Source organism: Dasypus novemcinctus, chromosome 18 (assembly GCF_030445035.2).
Source record: "Dasypus novemcinctus isolate mDasNov1 chromosome 18, mDasNov1.1.hap2, whole genome shotgun sequence".
Lineage (NCBI taxonomy): Eukaryota > Metazoa > Chordata > Mammalia > Cingulata > Dasypodidae > Dasypus > Dasypus novemcinctus.
In genome coordinates this window covers 73,948,606-73,961,141 of record NC_080690.1, presented here as the reverse complement: position 1 = coordinate 73,961,141, position 12,536 = coordinate 73,948,606, and the positions used below count along the sequence as shown (strand labels likewise).

General features: G+C 47.6%; 1 protein-coding gene and 1 long non-coding RNA gene across 2 annotated transcripts in view; one reads left to right on the top strand and one right to left on the bottom strand.

Moving 5' to 3' along the window:
- Window positions 1–844: 844 nt before the first annotated feature.
- LOC131274218 (uncharacterized) lies at window positions 845–2,530 on the bottom strand. The gene is made up of 2 exons (XR_009181415.2): window positions 2,060–2,530; window positions 845–1,315 (listed from the first exon to the last, which is right to left on the bottom strand). It is a non-coding gene; the product is annotated as an uncharacterized lncRNA (long non-coding RNA).
- Window positions 2,531–4,112: 1,582 nt separating this feature from the next.
- LOC101413588 (sialic acid-binding Ig-like lectin 5) overlaps window positions 4,113–12,536 on the top strand; it is a 25,162-nt gene continuing 16,738 nt past the window's right edge. The window contains exons 1-7 of the mRNA XM_071209620.1: window positions 4,113–4,186; window positions 4,281–4,646; window positions 4,851–5,129; window positions 5,401–5,445; window positions 6,060–6,317; window positions 6,396–6,909; window positions 7,610–7,691. Coding sequence (XP_071065721.1) covers window positions 4,150–4,186; window positions 4,281–4,646; window positions 4,851–5,129; window positions 5,401–5,445; window positions 6,060–6,317; window positions 6,396–6,784 — 1,374 coding nt within the window. The 5' untranslated portion in view covers window positions 4,113–4,149 and the 3' untranslated portion in view covers window positions 6,785–6,909; window positions 7,610–7,691. The remainder of the gene's footprint in view (window positions 4,187–4,280; window positions 4,647–4,850; window positions 5,130–5,400; window positions 5,446–6,059; window positions 6,318–6,395; window positions 6,910–7,609; window positions 7,692–12,536) is intronic.

The window sequence follows — 12,536 nt, the reverse complement described above, 5'->3', positions numbered from 1 at the left end:
GTGGTGTGTTGATAGAGGTGTGTTGTAAGGGAATTCTGCACAAGTCCATGATTGTTTTGTAAATTTACAACTTCTGTCATAAAAATATATTTTAAAAAATATATAGGGCAAGCAGGGGAAAATACACCAAATAATAGATAAGGACTATAGTTAGTAGTAAGATTTTGATGATATTCTCTCATAATTTGTAACAAATGTCTCACAGTAATGCAAAGTGTTGTTGGTGGTTTGATGTTTGAGACTTCTGTATGATATTATGTACACTTGCTTTGTAAGTTCACAACTTTTACTATACACTTATTGTTTATGTATGCTCACATATAAATGATATAAAACATAATAATGCAGTGGTTTGGGAGGAAAATATACCAAATGTAAGATACTTTGGTTTGTAATAATATTCTGAGGATGCTCTTTAACTATTAGTTAAAAATGTTTCACAGCAATGCAAGGTATTGGTGGTAGGGTGAGGTATGAGAGCCCTGCATGATGTTATGTATATTTGTTTTGTAAGGTCACAACTATTACTATACACTTACTGTTTATGTATATTTACGTATGAGTGATACACTTCAATAAATTTAAAAAATGAAATAAAAACCATTAGAACTCAGAGAAATTAACTTACAAGTGTTTAAGACTACTGTGAAATTATCTAAGCACATCCAAAATGTATCAATTATGTGAACTAGTAATGAGACCATTTATATTTCACCAGTCTATTTTCTGAGAATGTAGCTACATTGGAAACACAATTTTAAGTCTTCTTAAAATATGCTTTGCTTAATAAATAGAACAAGAATGATCAACTCAAAATGACATCATAGAAACAAACTACAAAATGTACAAAATTTTTAAAAAAGATTTTATTTTATTTCTCTCCCCTTCCCTGCCTCCCGCCTCCCCCCGTTGTCTGCTCTTTGTGTTCATTTGCTGTGTGTTCTTCTGTGTCTGCTTGCACTCTCAGCAGCACTGGGAATCTGTGCTTTTTTTTGTTGTGTCATCTTGCTGTGTCAGCTCTCCATGTGTGCGGCACCACTCCTGGGCAGACTGTGCTTTTTCTGAGTGGGGCAGCTCAATGCGGGGTATACTCCTGGCACGTGGGGTTCCCCTACATGGGGGACACCCCTGTGTGGCATGGCACTCCTTGCACATGGCAGTGCTGCACATGGGCCAGCTCACTACACGGGCCAGGAGACCCTGGGTTTGAACCCTGGACCTCTCATATGGTAGGCGGACACGCTATCAGTTGAGCCATATCCGCTTCCCTGAAATTTTTTAAAATAATAAGTTGATAGCAATAAGAGGTGGCTCCCTAAAAAAGTGAAGACAAAAACAAAATTCTGATAAATATAGCAGCTCTTAAGGCCCATAAAAAGCAATACATCTCTTGTTTTTACAAATGGGTAAAATTACAAAGACGTCACACTAACCATTGGCAAGGATGTAGAAGAACTGGAACTCTGCTGATGAAACTCTAAGTGAGTACAAACATTTTGGAAAATGTTTGACAGTATCTACTAATGCTAAACACTACCTACCCCATGACCCAGTTATTCCTGAAACTTCTAGGATTTACCCAAGGGAAGTGAGTGCACATGTCCACTAAAAAATGTTCTACTAACTTTATTCACAATGACCCTAAACTGGAATTAACCCAAATATCCAACTACATAAAACAAGATCAATAAATAGTGGTATATTCATTCAATGAAATAATGCATGGCAATAAAAAGTCAAACTTGGACAATGTGGATAAATTTTGTAGATGATAATGCTGGGGTCAAAAAGAGGGGTACAAAAGAGTTAGACATTGCATGATTTCATTTCTATGAAATTCTAGAACAGGCAAAACTAATCAAGATGATAAAAGTCAGAATAATGGTTTCTCTCTAAGGGTGGGTGATATAGACTCTGGGAAGGGGTACAGCCTATAACACATTCACAAACCATCTAGAAAATGAAAATACTCCAGGTGTATACCTTGAAACTCCTATGAAAATGAAAGGGACTGGTTTAAGATGGTCCTTGTGAGATGCCAGGGGTCAAATTGCCTTACCTTTGGTTCCCATGGAGACAGAATGATGGACTGCTTCTCAGAGTAGAGATTTGATAAACCACCCAGGCGAAAGCAGTTTGTGCTGTACACCCCCACGAAGCATGGCTTGTGACCACGACCACATTGTCTTTAGTCCCTGCCCTGCCTGGTCCAAGGCAATCTGCCCTGTAGTTTCTGGGGAATGGGAGACAAGGCAAGCTACCTCTTGTTCACCTGAACACTGAGGCAGGGGCTAACCCTAATATACAAATATTAGGATCACTCAGAAAAATAATACAAAATTTGGCACTTAGGTATTTTGGGGGGATGAGAAAACATCACATCAAATCGTAAAATCTAAAATGCTGAGGAAAACCAAAATACAAGACAATTCAGAAAATTTACTTATGTTTTTTAGTGACATAGCATACCTGTATGGCACATCTGTATAAAACATTTCCCCCATTTTTTTGATGGATACCCTTTGATTGCCTCTTTATAGGAAAACAGCTATGTAATTATATATATATATATATATATATATTTTTTTTTTTTTTTACAAAGAGAATAGAAAGAGAAGTCAGTGTTTCCTCTGCCTGGGTGGAATGTAATTTCTTTTATAAAGTTCAGAAACTTCCTTGGGGAGCAGATGTTGCTCAAATGGTTGAGCACCAGCTTCCCACATACAAGGTCCTAGGTTCAATCTCTGGCCCTTGTACCTCAAAATAAAAAATAAATAAATAAATAAATAACTTTCTTTTGAACACATTATTGGGAATGCCTTACATTTTTAAGATAACTGTCAAGTTTGGGAAAACAACTTATAGCAGTTTGATATTGTTTATGAATTCCAAAATAGATATTGGATTATGTTTGTAAACTGGTCTGCTCCTCTGGGCATATTAGATTATATTGGATTCAGAGGTTTCATTTTTACATGATTAAATAATGATTAAGGCTTTGATTGGGCCACAGAAGTAGGACATTGAGTCCACAGGGACTGACCGAGAAACCACACCACAGAGAAAGGAGGTTGGAGTTTTGAGCTGGATCCCAGGAAGTAAGCATGCAGAGGACCAGAGCAGCTGAGCCCGGAGAGAATCAGCCCCAGGGAGAGAGATGAGACTTATACCAAACTACTGCTGATATTGGAGAAGCTGGGGCCACAGAGACTTAAGAGGAAGAGGAAGGCTGAATGTTGGCAGTCATCTTGCTCTAACATGGGGAAACAGACTTTGATGAGGGAAGTAACTTATATTTTATGGCCTGGTAACTGTAAGCTTTTACCCCAAATAAATACCCCTTATAAAAGCCAACAGATTGCTGGTATGTTGCATCAGCACCCCTTTGGCTGACTAATATGCCCCTGTTCAGTTTCTTTCATAAAAGAGCTTGAAGAATTCTGCCAGGTATTTGAAAAGGCCTGAGCAAGTTAGAAGCCCTGTAAACAGAGCTTCGTTAGCTTCCCTGCGGCAGGTCTGCTTCTGCCCTGAGGTTCACCTTCGGGGGTGTCCTCATGAAGAGGCGAGCTTCTCCATTAGACATCCATCTTGGGTGGGCCTGTGTTTCAGCTCTGTCCCACCAGACCTAGGCCCAAGAACTGGATTTTCCCGTGTCAGCAAGCCTACAGGGGCCAAGGATGTGCTCAGTTTCCCTCTACCCTGGTTTTCTGCCCTCCACTGGATTTGGAGCTGAAAATCCCTTCTATGCTTGCTGGTTCTTCGATGGTTATAGGAAAATATTATTTTCCAGACCATTTAGTGGTTTTCAGTGAGAGGATGACCAAATGACCACAAGGAGCCCTGGCTTGTCTTCTCTATCTGGCCTCTCACTCTAACTCCTGATATAACAAGCATCATTTGTTATATGTATGGTGGCTATCCCCAGATTTTCCACTAGACAAGCATCTCACCCTCTCAGGACTTCAAGGAGGACATGTGGTCTCGGAGGGCCTCTCCTCCCCACCCGCAGCCCCGAGGCCCCCAAGTTCCCCTTCCCCGGGAGGCCGCAGCTCTCTCCCCACCCGCTTCCTGCTGCCCCCTCCCCCCGCACTTGGGGCGTTTCCTGCCCTGGCCAGGGACCTGGACCGCCCCTGCCCTGCAGACACCAACATGCTGGCCCTGCTGCTGCTGCCCCTGCTGTGGGCGGGTGAGGGGGACGAGGGCTGAGGGCGGGGGCGGGCGGGGGCGGGCGGGGGCGGGCCGGCGGCGGGAGCTGCCGCTGAGCCTCCGTGTCCCCGCAGAGCCCCCGCCCCAGATCCAGCTGCACGTGCAGGAGTCGGTGTCGCTGCAGGAGGGCCAGTGCGCGCTGGTACCCTGCTCCTTCTCCTTCCCCGGGACCCCGTGGTCTGGCCCCCTGCACGTCTCCTGGTTCTGGGACAAGGACAACACTTACTACGATCTTCCTGTGGCCACAAACAAGCCAGACCAGCTGGTGAAGGCAGAGACCCGGGGCCGGTTCCTCCTCCAGGACTCCTCGGCCAACACCTGCTCCCTGCAGGTCAGGCACGCCAGAAGGAGCGACGCGGGCACCTACCGACTCCGAGTGGAGGGAAAATGGAAGGAAAGACTTAAGCAGAGCGACAAGAGGCTGGACTTGTGGGTGACAGGTACTGGCAGGGCCCCAAGAGGGTCCTGGGGGGAGGGGACCCTCCCCTTAGCACAGGCACAGAGCAGCCCCTGTGCCTGCAGCTCGGAGGAGACGCAGGACAGGGCCCAGCTCAGCCCTGGGGTGCTGGCCGCTCTCAGGGTCACACTCTGGGTCTCTCCCCCCCTTCTTCCCCCCTCCCCCCGGGCCCCTCTCTCCTCCTCAGCCCTGACAGAGAAACCGGACATCCACTTTTGGGAGCTTCTGGCATCCGGTCACCCCACAAACCTGACCTGCAGCCTGCCAGGGTCCTGTGAGGGGGACAGCTCCCCCACCTTCTTCTGGACGGGGGCTGCCCTGGACCCCCTGGACCCCCAAACCCACTACTCCCCGGTGCTTACCCTCACCCCGAGGCTCCAGGACCACGGCACCAACCTCACCTGTTGGGTGCGACCCCAAGGAGCCCAGGGGGCCACGGAGAGGACCTTGCAGCTCCAGGTCTCCTGTGAGTGCCGGGCGGGACCACCCAGCCCTGAGGGCAGTGCGGGTGTGTGGAGAAAGACAATCCCAGGCCCAGGGAGAGCCCCCTAAGGGTACAGGTACCCAGAGAGATGGAGGAAGGACTGGGGAGAAACTAACCTGACCTTACCTGAGCCTGGGGCGTCTCGGCGGAGGGGGGGGGGGGTGTGGGCAAGAAGGGCCCCAGGGCCCCTTGTGCACAGGACCACGCACCCCCCTCCTCCCCACTGAGGCGGGCGCGGATCCTTCTCCCCCAGACTCCCCGCAGAACCTCACCATCAGCATCTGCGGAAACGACACAGGTAGGAAAGGCCCCCCTCTCCCGGGCTGGGCCCCTCGGATGGAGACCACCCCTGTGATGGGACCAGATGCGGGAGGAGCAAGCACGGGCCGCCCCCGCCCCACACAGGGTTCAAGGCCGTGAGCAGACTGCAGGCTTTCCGACGGCCTCTGTGTCTCCGGTCCGGTTCTTACCGGTCACGACGGACCTCTTTGCTCCTCATGCAAGCACGCCCGTCTCCCCACCCAGGGCACAGCTCTGGGGTCCCCCCTCTCCTCCCGCTCCCCGTTGCATTCGCTGAGTCCACCCCCCGAAGCCCCCTGGGGCCCTGCTCTCTTTCTGCCCGACAGCCCAGGCAGGTCCCAGGGAGCCCTGGGGCTGGACGCTTAGGGTCAGCCTCCTTGGGTGACAAGGCCCCGGCCTTCGAGCCCAGCCTGGGCCACGACCACATCGGCCAGGGGAGCTGGCAGGGGGTTGCCGCAGGACCCTGGGAAGGAGAGGGGTGTGGGGATGGCCAGCCCCGCACGGTGCCCTCTCTTCCCCTTTCTTTGGGTCTTTGCATTCTTTGCTCACTCTGCATCTTTGCATCTCCCTCCCTCCCTCTGTGCATCCTCCTACCTCTCCCTCCCTCCCAAGCTCTGAAGAGCCAGAGAAACGGCTCGTCCCTTTCCATCCTGGAGGGCCAGGCTCTCCACCTCTTCTGTGAGGCTGATGGCAACCCCCCTGCGCAGCTGAGCTGGTTCCGGGGGTCACCAGCTCCGAACGCCTCCTGCATCTCCAACTCCAGTCACCTGGAGCTGCCTCCAGTGCGTGTGGAGGATGGAGGCGAGCTCACCTGCCGGGCTGAGAACGCGCTGGGCTCTGCCCTCGTCTCCCTGAACCTCTCGGTGCTCTGTGAGTGTGGGGTCCCCGGGGGCGGGAGCCCGGGTCCTGGGGAGGGGGCGCCTGCCGACCACCCTGCGCCCCCCACAGATCCCCCCCAGCTGCTGGGCCCCTCCTGCTCCTGGGAGGCCGACGGTCTGCGCTGCAGCTGCTCCGCCCGCGCCCACCCGGCCCCCTCCCTCCGCTGGCGGCTGGGGGAGGGGAACAGCAGCGACGCCTACTTCACGGCCACGGCCGAGGGGCCCTGGGCCTCCAGCAACCTGAGTCTCCGCGGGGAGCTCAACTCCGACCTCAGACTCAGCTGCGAGGCCCGGAACGCGCTCGGGGCCCAGAGCATCGCCGTGGTCCTGCTGCCTGGTCAGGGGCCGGTTCCAGGAACTAGGCTGGGGTGGAGAGGTGGTTGCTGGCGCGGACGGCGTGCGCCCTCTCGTGGCTGGGGAGCGTTCGGGAGCAAGTTCCTCCGGGAGACAAGAGCCTGAGTCCTCACAGCCCTTTTCCCCGCAGAAAAACTGGAGTCCAGGGCAGGAGAGTTTCTGGGGGCCCTGGGAGGCGCTGGTACGGTGGTCCTGGTGGTCCTGTGTCTGTGCTGCATCTTCCTTTGCATGTAAGCCTCGGCCCAGGTCAGGGGGAATGCGGGAGGCAGTGGGGGTGAGATCACTGAACCCCAGAAACACAGAGTGGAGCAGATCTAGCAAGGGCTTTTTTAAAAAAGTTTCATTTTATTTTATTGATTTATTCCCCCTCGTTGTTTGTGCCCTCTGGGTCCATTTGCTGTGTGCTGTGTCTGCTTGTCTTCTCTTTAGGAGGCACCAGGAATTGAACCTGGGACCTCTCATGTGGGAGAGTGGCTCTCAATTACTTGAGCCACCTCCACTCCCAGCTTTGTTGTCTCTCATTGTGTTTCCTCTTGGTGTCTCCTTGACGCATCCTCTTGTTGCATCAGCTCACTTTGCCAGCCTATCACACCAGCTTGCTGCCTTGCTCGCCTTCTCCAGGAGGCACCAGGAACCGAACCTGGGCCTTCCATGTGATAGGCAGGAGCTCAATTACTTGAGCCACATCTGCTTCCCCAGAAGGGTCTTGAGTGATGGAAGCTCAGGCTTAGGCGGCCTTGGCCAAGCGTGTGGTCTCTCCCAGCCCCCGGTTGTCCAGGAGGAGCACTGATGCCCTCATCAGGAGGGGCTCCAAATCCAGCTCTAGGGATGCCTCAGTCATCAGTTAAGCATCCTCTCTGGGAGCAGGGGGCAGTCTGCCCCCTTGTGCCTACAGCTGTCTAACCTTAAAGTCCTGGTTTCTTTCCTTAGAATGAATGTCTGTAAAAAGTCAGCAGCTGGGAAAGCAGAGAGTGTGGACGACGAAGACCCTGTCAGGGGTACAGGCACCTGGGTGAGTGGCTTGGACGTTTTCTGGGCACTGGGCATGTCCACTCGGCAAGTCCAGACTGAGCTCCTCAGACATTTCCCAAACCTGCCTTGCCCTGCTCACCTGAGCAGACACATCTGGGAGTTGTCCCCCCTTCTCTTCTCCCCCTTTACCTCCCAGAGCTAAGAAACCATTAAGTCCCATCCAGTGTTCCTCTGAAGTCAAGCTGACACCGGCCTCTGTTCGACCTGCTGGCCACCAAGCCCGTCTCACCTTGCCTGCATGCCCGCCCTCAACACGGGCTGCCAGAACAATCTCCCCCAAATGATGACATTTTAGCTAAGCTAAAGTTCCAGTGCTGGCCTTTGTACCCATGGAGTGAAGACTCCAGCCTACATGCTTTGGCCCGACATTTGGGGTCTTGTTGGGGTCTCGCCCTGGGTTGCTCTGGCCCAGTTCCTGCCCACCCTGCAGGAGCTTGCTCTTTTTCCTGTTGCCTTTTGACTCTGAGCCTTTACATATGCAGTTCCTTCTTCTATCTGAAATGCCCTTCCTTCCCTCATTTTCCCCAGACCACCCTGTCTCATCTCCTCCAGCTCCAAATTCAGTATCCCCTGCAAGACCATTGTCCTCTCCTTCCCCCTCGACTCCCTCCCTCTTCTCTGTCCCCATAGCCCCATGTTGTCCCCGACCATAGGCACTTGGCCTCATAACACAGCTTCACTGCGTTTACCTGTCTCCCCCAGTTTTGCTTGTGGGATCCTCAAGGGACAGGACCAATTCTGCTCCAGCCCCTACAATTGTTTCTCCCTCCATTCCTGTCCAATAACTCGCCTTTCCCCATTCATGATATAGGGCTGTGTTGCCCTGAATGGAATTATCCAAAAATTTTGGTTCATAACCAAGCTGTTCTCCCAGAACAAGCATGGTTCACTTTTATTTTACTTAATTTTTTTTATTCCTAATATGATAAGCACCTGTGAGCATACCACCTAACCTTAAGACTGAGAACACTGAGGATAAGTTGCATATGCCAAGGTCAGGGTGGTGGGTAAGAGCCTGGCCTGGGAGAAGCTTCCTGAGTTCAGGCCTCGGCCCCACCAAGCAGTAGAACCATGAGGAAGTTGCTCCCATGTGCTGCTCCCCAGCAACCACTGTTCTACACCTTGTGTTCCAGGGTTACCGCATGTATGCATATCTGAAATATGCATGGCTTAGTTTAAATTGCTTCTGATCTTACAGTGTCCTGCTCCATGCATTCTCTTTGGACTTGCTTTCTTAGACCTAACCTTTTATGCTGTGAAGATTCATTCATGTTGCTGCACAAAGCGATAGCTCATTCATTTTTCCTACTGTATAATATTTCATTCTATGATGACATCACAATGTGTTTAAACTCTTGTTGATGGGCCTTCTTTGTTGTTTCCGGGAGTTGCTATGGTGAAGATTCTTATTCATGTCTCGTATCCAGACACAGGAGTTTCTCTTGAGCATTTATCTAAGAATCTAATCACTGGGTCACAGGTTTCATGAATGTTCATCTTCATCAGATCATGACAAGTGGTTTTCCATTTACACATCCATCACCTATGTCTATAAGATTCTGTTGGTCCACAATCTCTCCAGCACTTGGTTTTTTCAATTTTTGGTCCACAATCTCTCCAGCACTTGGTTTTCTCAATTTTTTGCCACTCAGTGGGTATAAAATGGCATCTCAATATGGCAGTTACTTGCATTTCCTTGGTTACCAGTGAGGATGAGACTCTTTAGATAACTAATCATTGGCATAAATACTGTCCCCTGGCAATTAGCTTGTCTTTTCATTTTTCTTAAATAACATTTGATGAATATAAGTTCTTGATCTTAATACAATCATGTTAATCTTCTCTTTTCTATTGTGTTCCTTTTGTGTCTTATTTAAGAAAATATTTCCCCCTTTAAGTGCAGAAAGATATTCATGTTCAGTTTCTGCTAAAAGTTTTGTGTTGGGGAGCGGATGCAGCTCAAGTGGTTCAGCATCTGCTTCCCAGGTTTGATCCCCAGTACCTCCTAAAAACAAAAACAAAAGGAAAAAAATCCACCCAACTCTCATTGGGGAATGGATGTAGGTCAGTGATTGAGAGCCTGTTTCTCATGCATGATGTCCTGGGTTTGATCCCAGGTATCTCCTAAAATAAAAAAGTAATGTGTTCTCCTTTTGTTATTTCAGAACTTAATCTTACCTGCAATTGATTTTTGTGTGCGATGTGCAGTGTTGAGCCATATATGTTCCTCTTTCATTTGTAAAATATAGTCCCTCCCTCCCACCCCCACTGATCTGCCATGCCACTTCTGTCAGATATCAAAATTCTGTGTATGTGTGTGTCTGTTTCTGTGGCTGTTATTCCATTCCTATGGCCAAATATACTGTCCCTGTGTCAGAACCACACTATCTATAGCCAGTAGAGTCTATGGATTCAAAAGCAAGTCATGATATTTGATAGAGCAAGACCTCTGACTTAATCTTAAGTACTACCTTGGCTGTTCATAGAACTTTATTCATCCATTTGTATGTCAGAAGCAGATTGTCAAATCCCAGGAAAATCCCTGTTGGTGTTTTGATTGACATCACATTGAATCCGTAGATCAATTTGGGAATAATTTACTTGTTTATGAATTCAAGCCATCCTATCCATGAAAGTAGATATCTTCTCTACTTATCTCTTTTTTTTAAATGTTTTCAAGAAAGGTGTAGAATTTCTGCACACCAGTCTTGCACATGTTGTTATTTTTCTTCCTAGGTTGTAGTTCTTTTTGCTACTGTAAACATTATCTTTGAAAAAGTGCATTTTCTGATTTCTTATCACCAGGGCGGAAATATATATTTTAATATATGGGGTTGCTTTTTACAATTAAAGAATGTAAAAATTCATCTTGGGTGTCATCTGGAATCTTGTTTTGGCAGCTGGAGAATTCTGCAACTCATTCATAATCCTGCTAAACTATTCTTTCTCAGAGACAAAGATGTTTTCTGAAAATTGTGTGAAATCCGTGATTTCAACTGTCCTGTCTTTGTCCAATCAAAAAGGCTAAGTTTGATGCAGATTTAATGCATTTCCTTCAAGAATTAACTCATCTTTTTGGACTTCATGTACTGAACAAGAAGCACCTGGCCTCATGCAAACTCTGCAGATACATTTTTCTTCTAAGAGATTTCAGATTTCAACCAACGACCCGCCCTCCTGAATAATCACTTTGATGGGGAAGTAAGCATATGCTGACCTCATCTTGTAACAGAAGTCCATGAAACACCTTTGTTGCGTGTGGAATATGGATTGTCTGAACTGTACCCAGGCCCTGTGTATCCACCATATGCCAAACCATAGCTTAGCTTTTCTTTTCTTTTTTCTGCATTGATGGGGTTGAATTCTTCTGCTGGAATCATCTTGGGCCTTTACAGTAACTGTGCACTTGCCTCTTCTGAGATGTCAAGGCCTAGGTGCCAGGAACAGTCTTCATTCTCTCACTGGATGCAGCAAAGAGTGAAATGCAATTACACTTAAAATATTTTTTATTTTTTATCTATTTTATTTTATTTTTTAAAAAGATTTAATTATTTATTTATTTCACTCCCCTCCCCCCCCCGCCCCAGTTGTCTGTTCTCTGTGTCTATTCACTGCGTGTTCTTCTTTGTCTGCTTCTGTTGTTGTCAGCGGCATGGGACTCTGTGTTTCTTTTTGTTGCGTCATCTTGTTGTATCAGCTCTTCATGTGTGCGGCACCATTCCTGGGCAGGCTGCACTTTCTTTTGTGCTGGATGGCTCTCCTTACGGGGTACACTCCTTGCGCGTGGGGCTCCCCTACATGGGGACACCCCTGCATGGCATGGCACTCTTTGTGCGCATCAACACTGCACATGGGCCAGCAGCACACAGGTCAAGAGGCCCAGGGTTTGAACCATGGATCTCCCATGTGGTAGATGGATGCCCTTGACACTGGGCCAAGTCTGCTTCCCCACATTTAAAATAGATAAGACATCCTTCCAATCTGCTAATCTCATCTATTAGTCCTAACAATTTGTTCTTAGTATCTTTTGGGATTTGAAATTAGATGGCCATATCATCTGTAAAATAATAACAGTTTATTACCTCCTTTTGTATTATAAGCACTTAATTCCAATTTCTTGTCTTAATCTATTGGCTAACATTCTAGTCAAAGTCTAATACAAATGTTTATGGGCATACTTTATTACTCCTGGTTGGAAGGAAATGTACCCCAAATCTGGCCATTTAAGTGATTTTTATTGTAGGTGTTTTTGGTAGAGGACTTTCATCAGGTTAAGGAAGTTCCTTTCTAATACCAATTAGCCTAAAATTTTTACCATGAATTTCTCTTGACCTTTTCATATGCATCTACTGAAATAATTATATTACTTTTCCCTTTAATCTTGTTACCATGGTGAATGACAGTTAAAGATTTTCTAGTAGGAAAACACTCTAGCATTCCTGAGGAAAAAGCAAATAACTCATTCATATTTTTATGCCCTGCTAGATTCACTTTGCCATTATTTTGTTTAGCACTTTCACATTTATATTCATGGATGAAATGGGCCTATCATTTTGCCTTCACCTCCTATCTTTCTCTGATTTGTGTATTAAGATGATATTCAAGAATTGGGAAATATTCCCTGTTTTTCTATTACCTAGAAGAAAGTATTTGAAATGGGAATTATCTGTTTCTTGCATGTTTGGTAGATGTTAACCCGTAAAGCCATCTGGGCCTGGTGTTATCTCTGTGTGCAATTTTTATGTTTTCTCTAGTAAACTTTATTCTAGGAATCTATTCATCTAAGTTCTATAATTTACTGGCCAAAGGTCTTATTTTTATACTA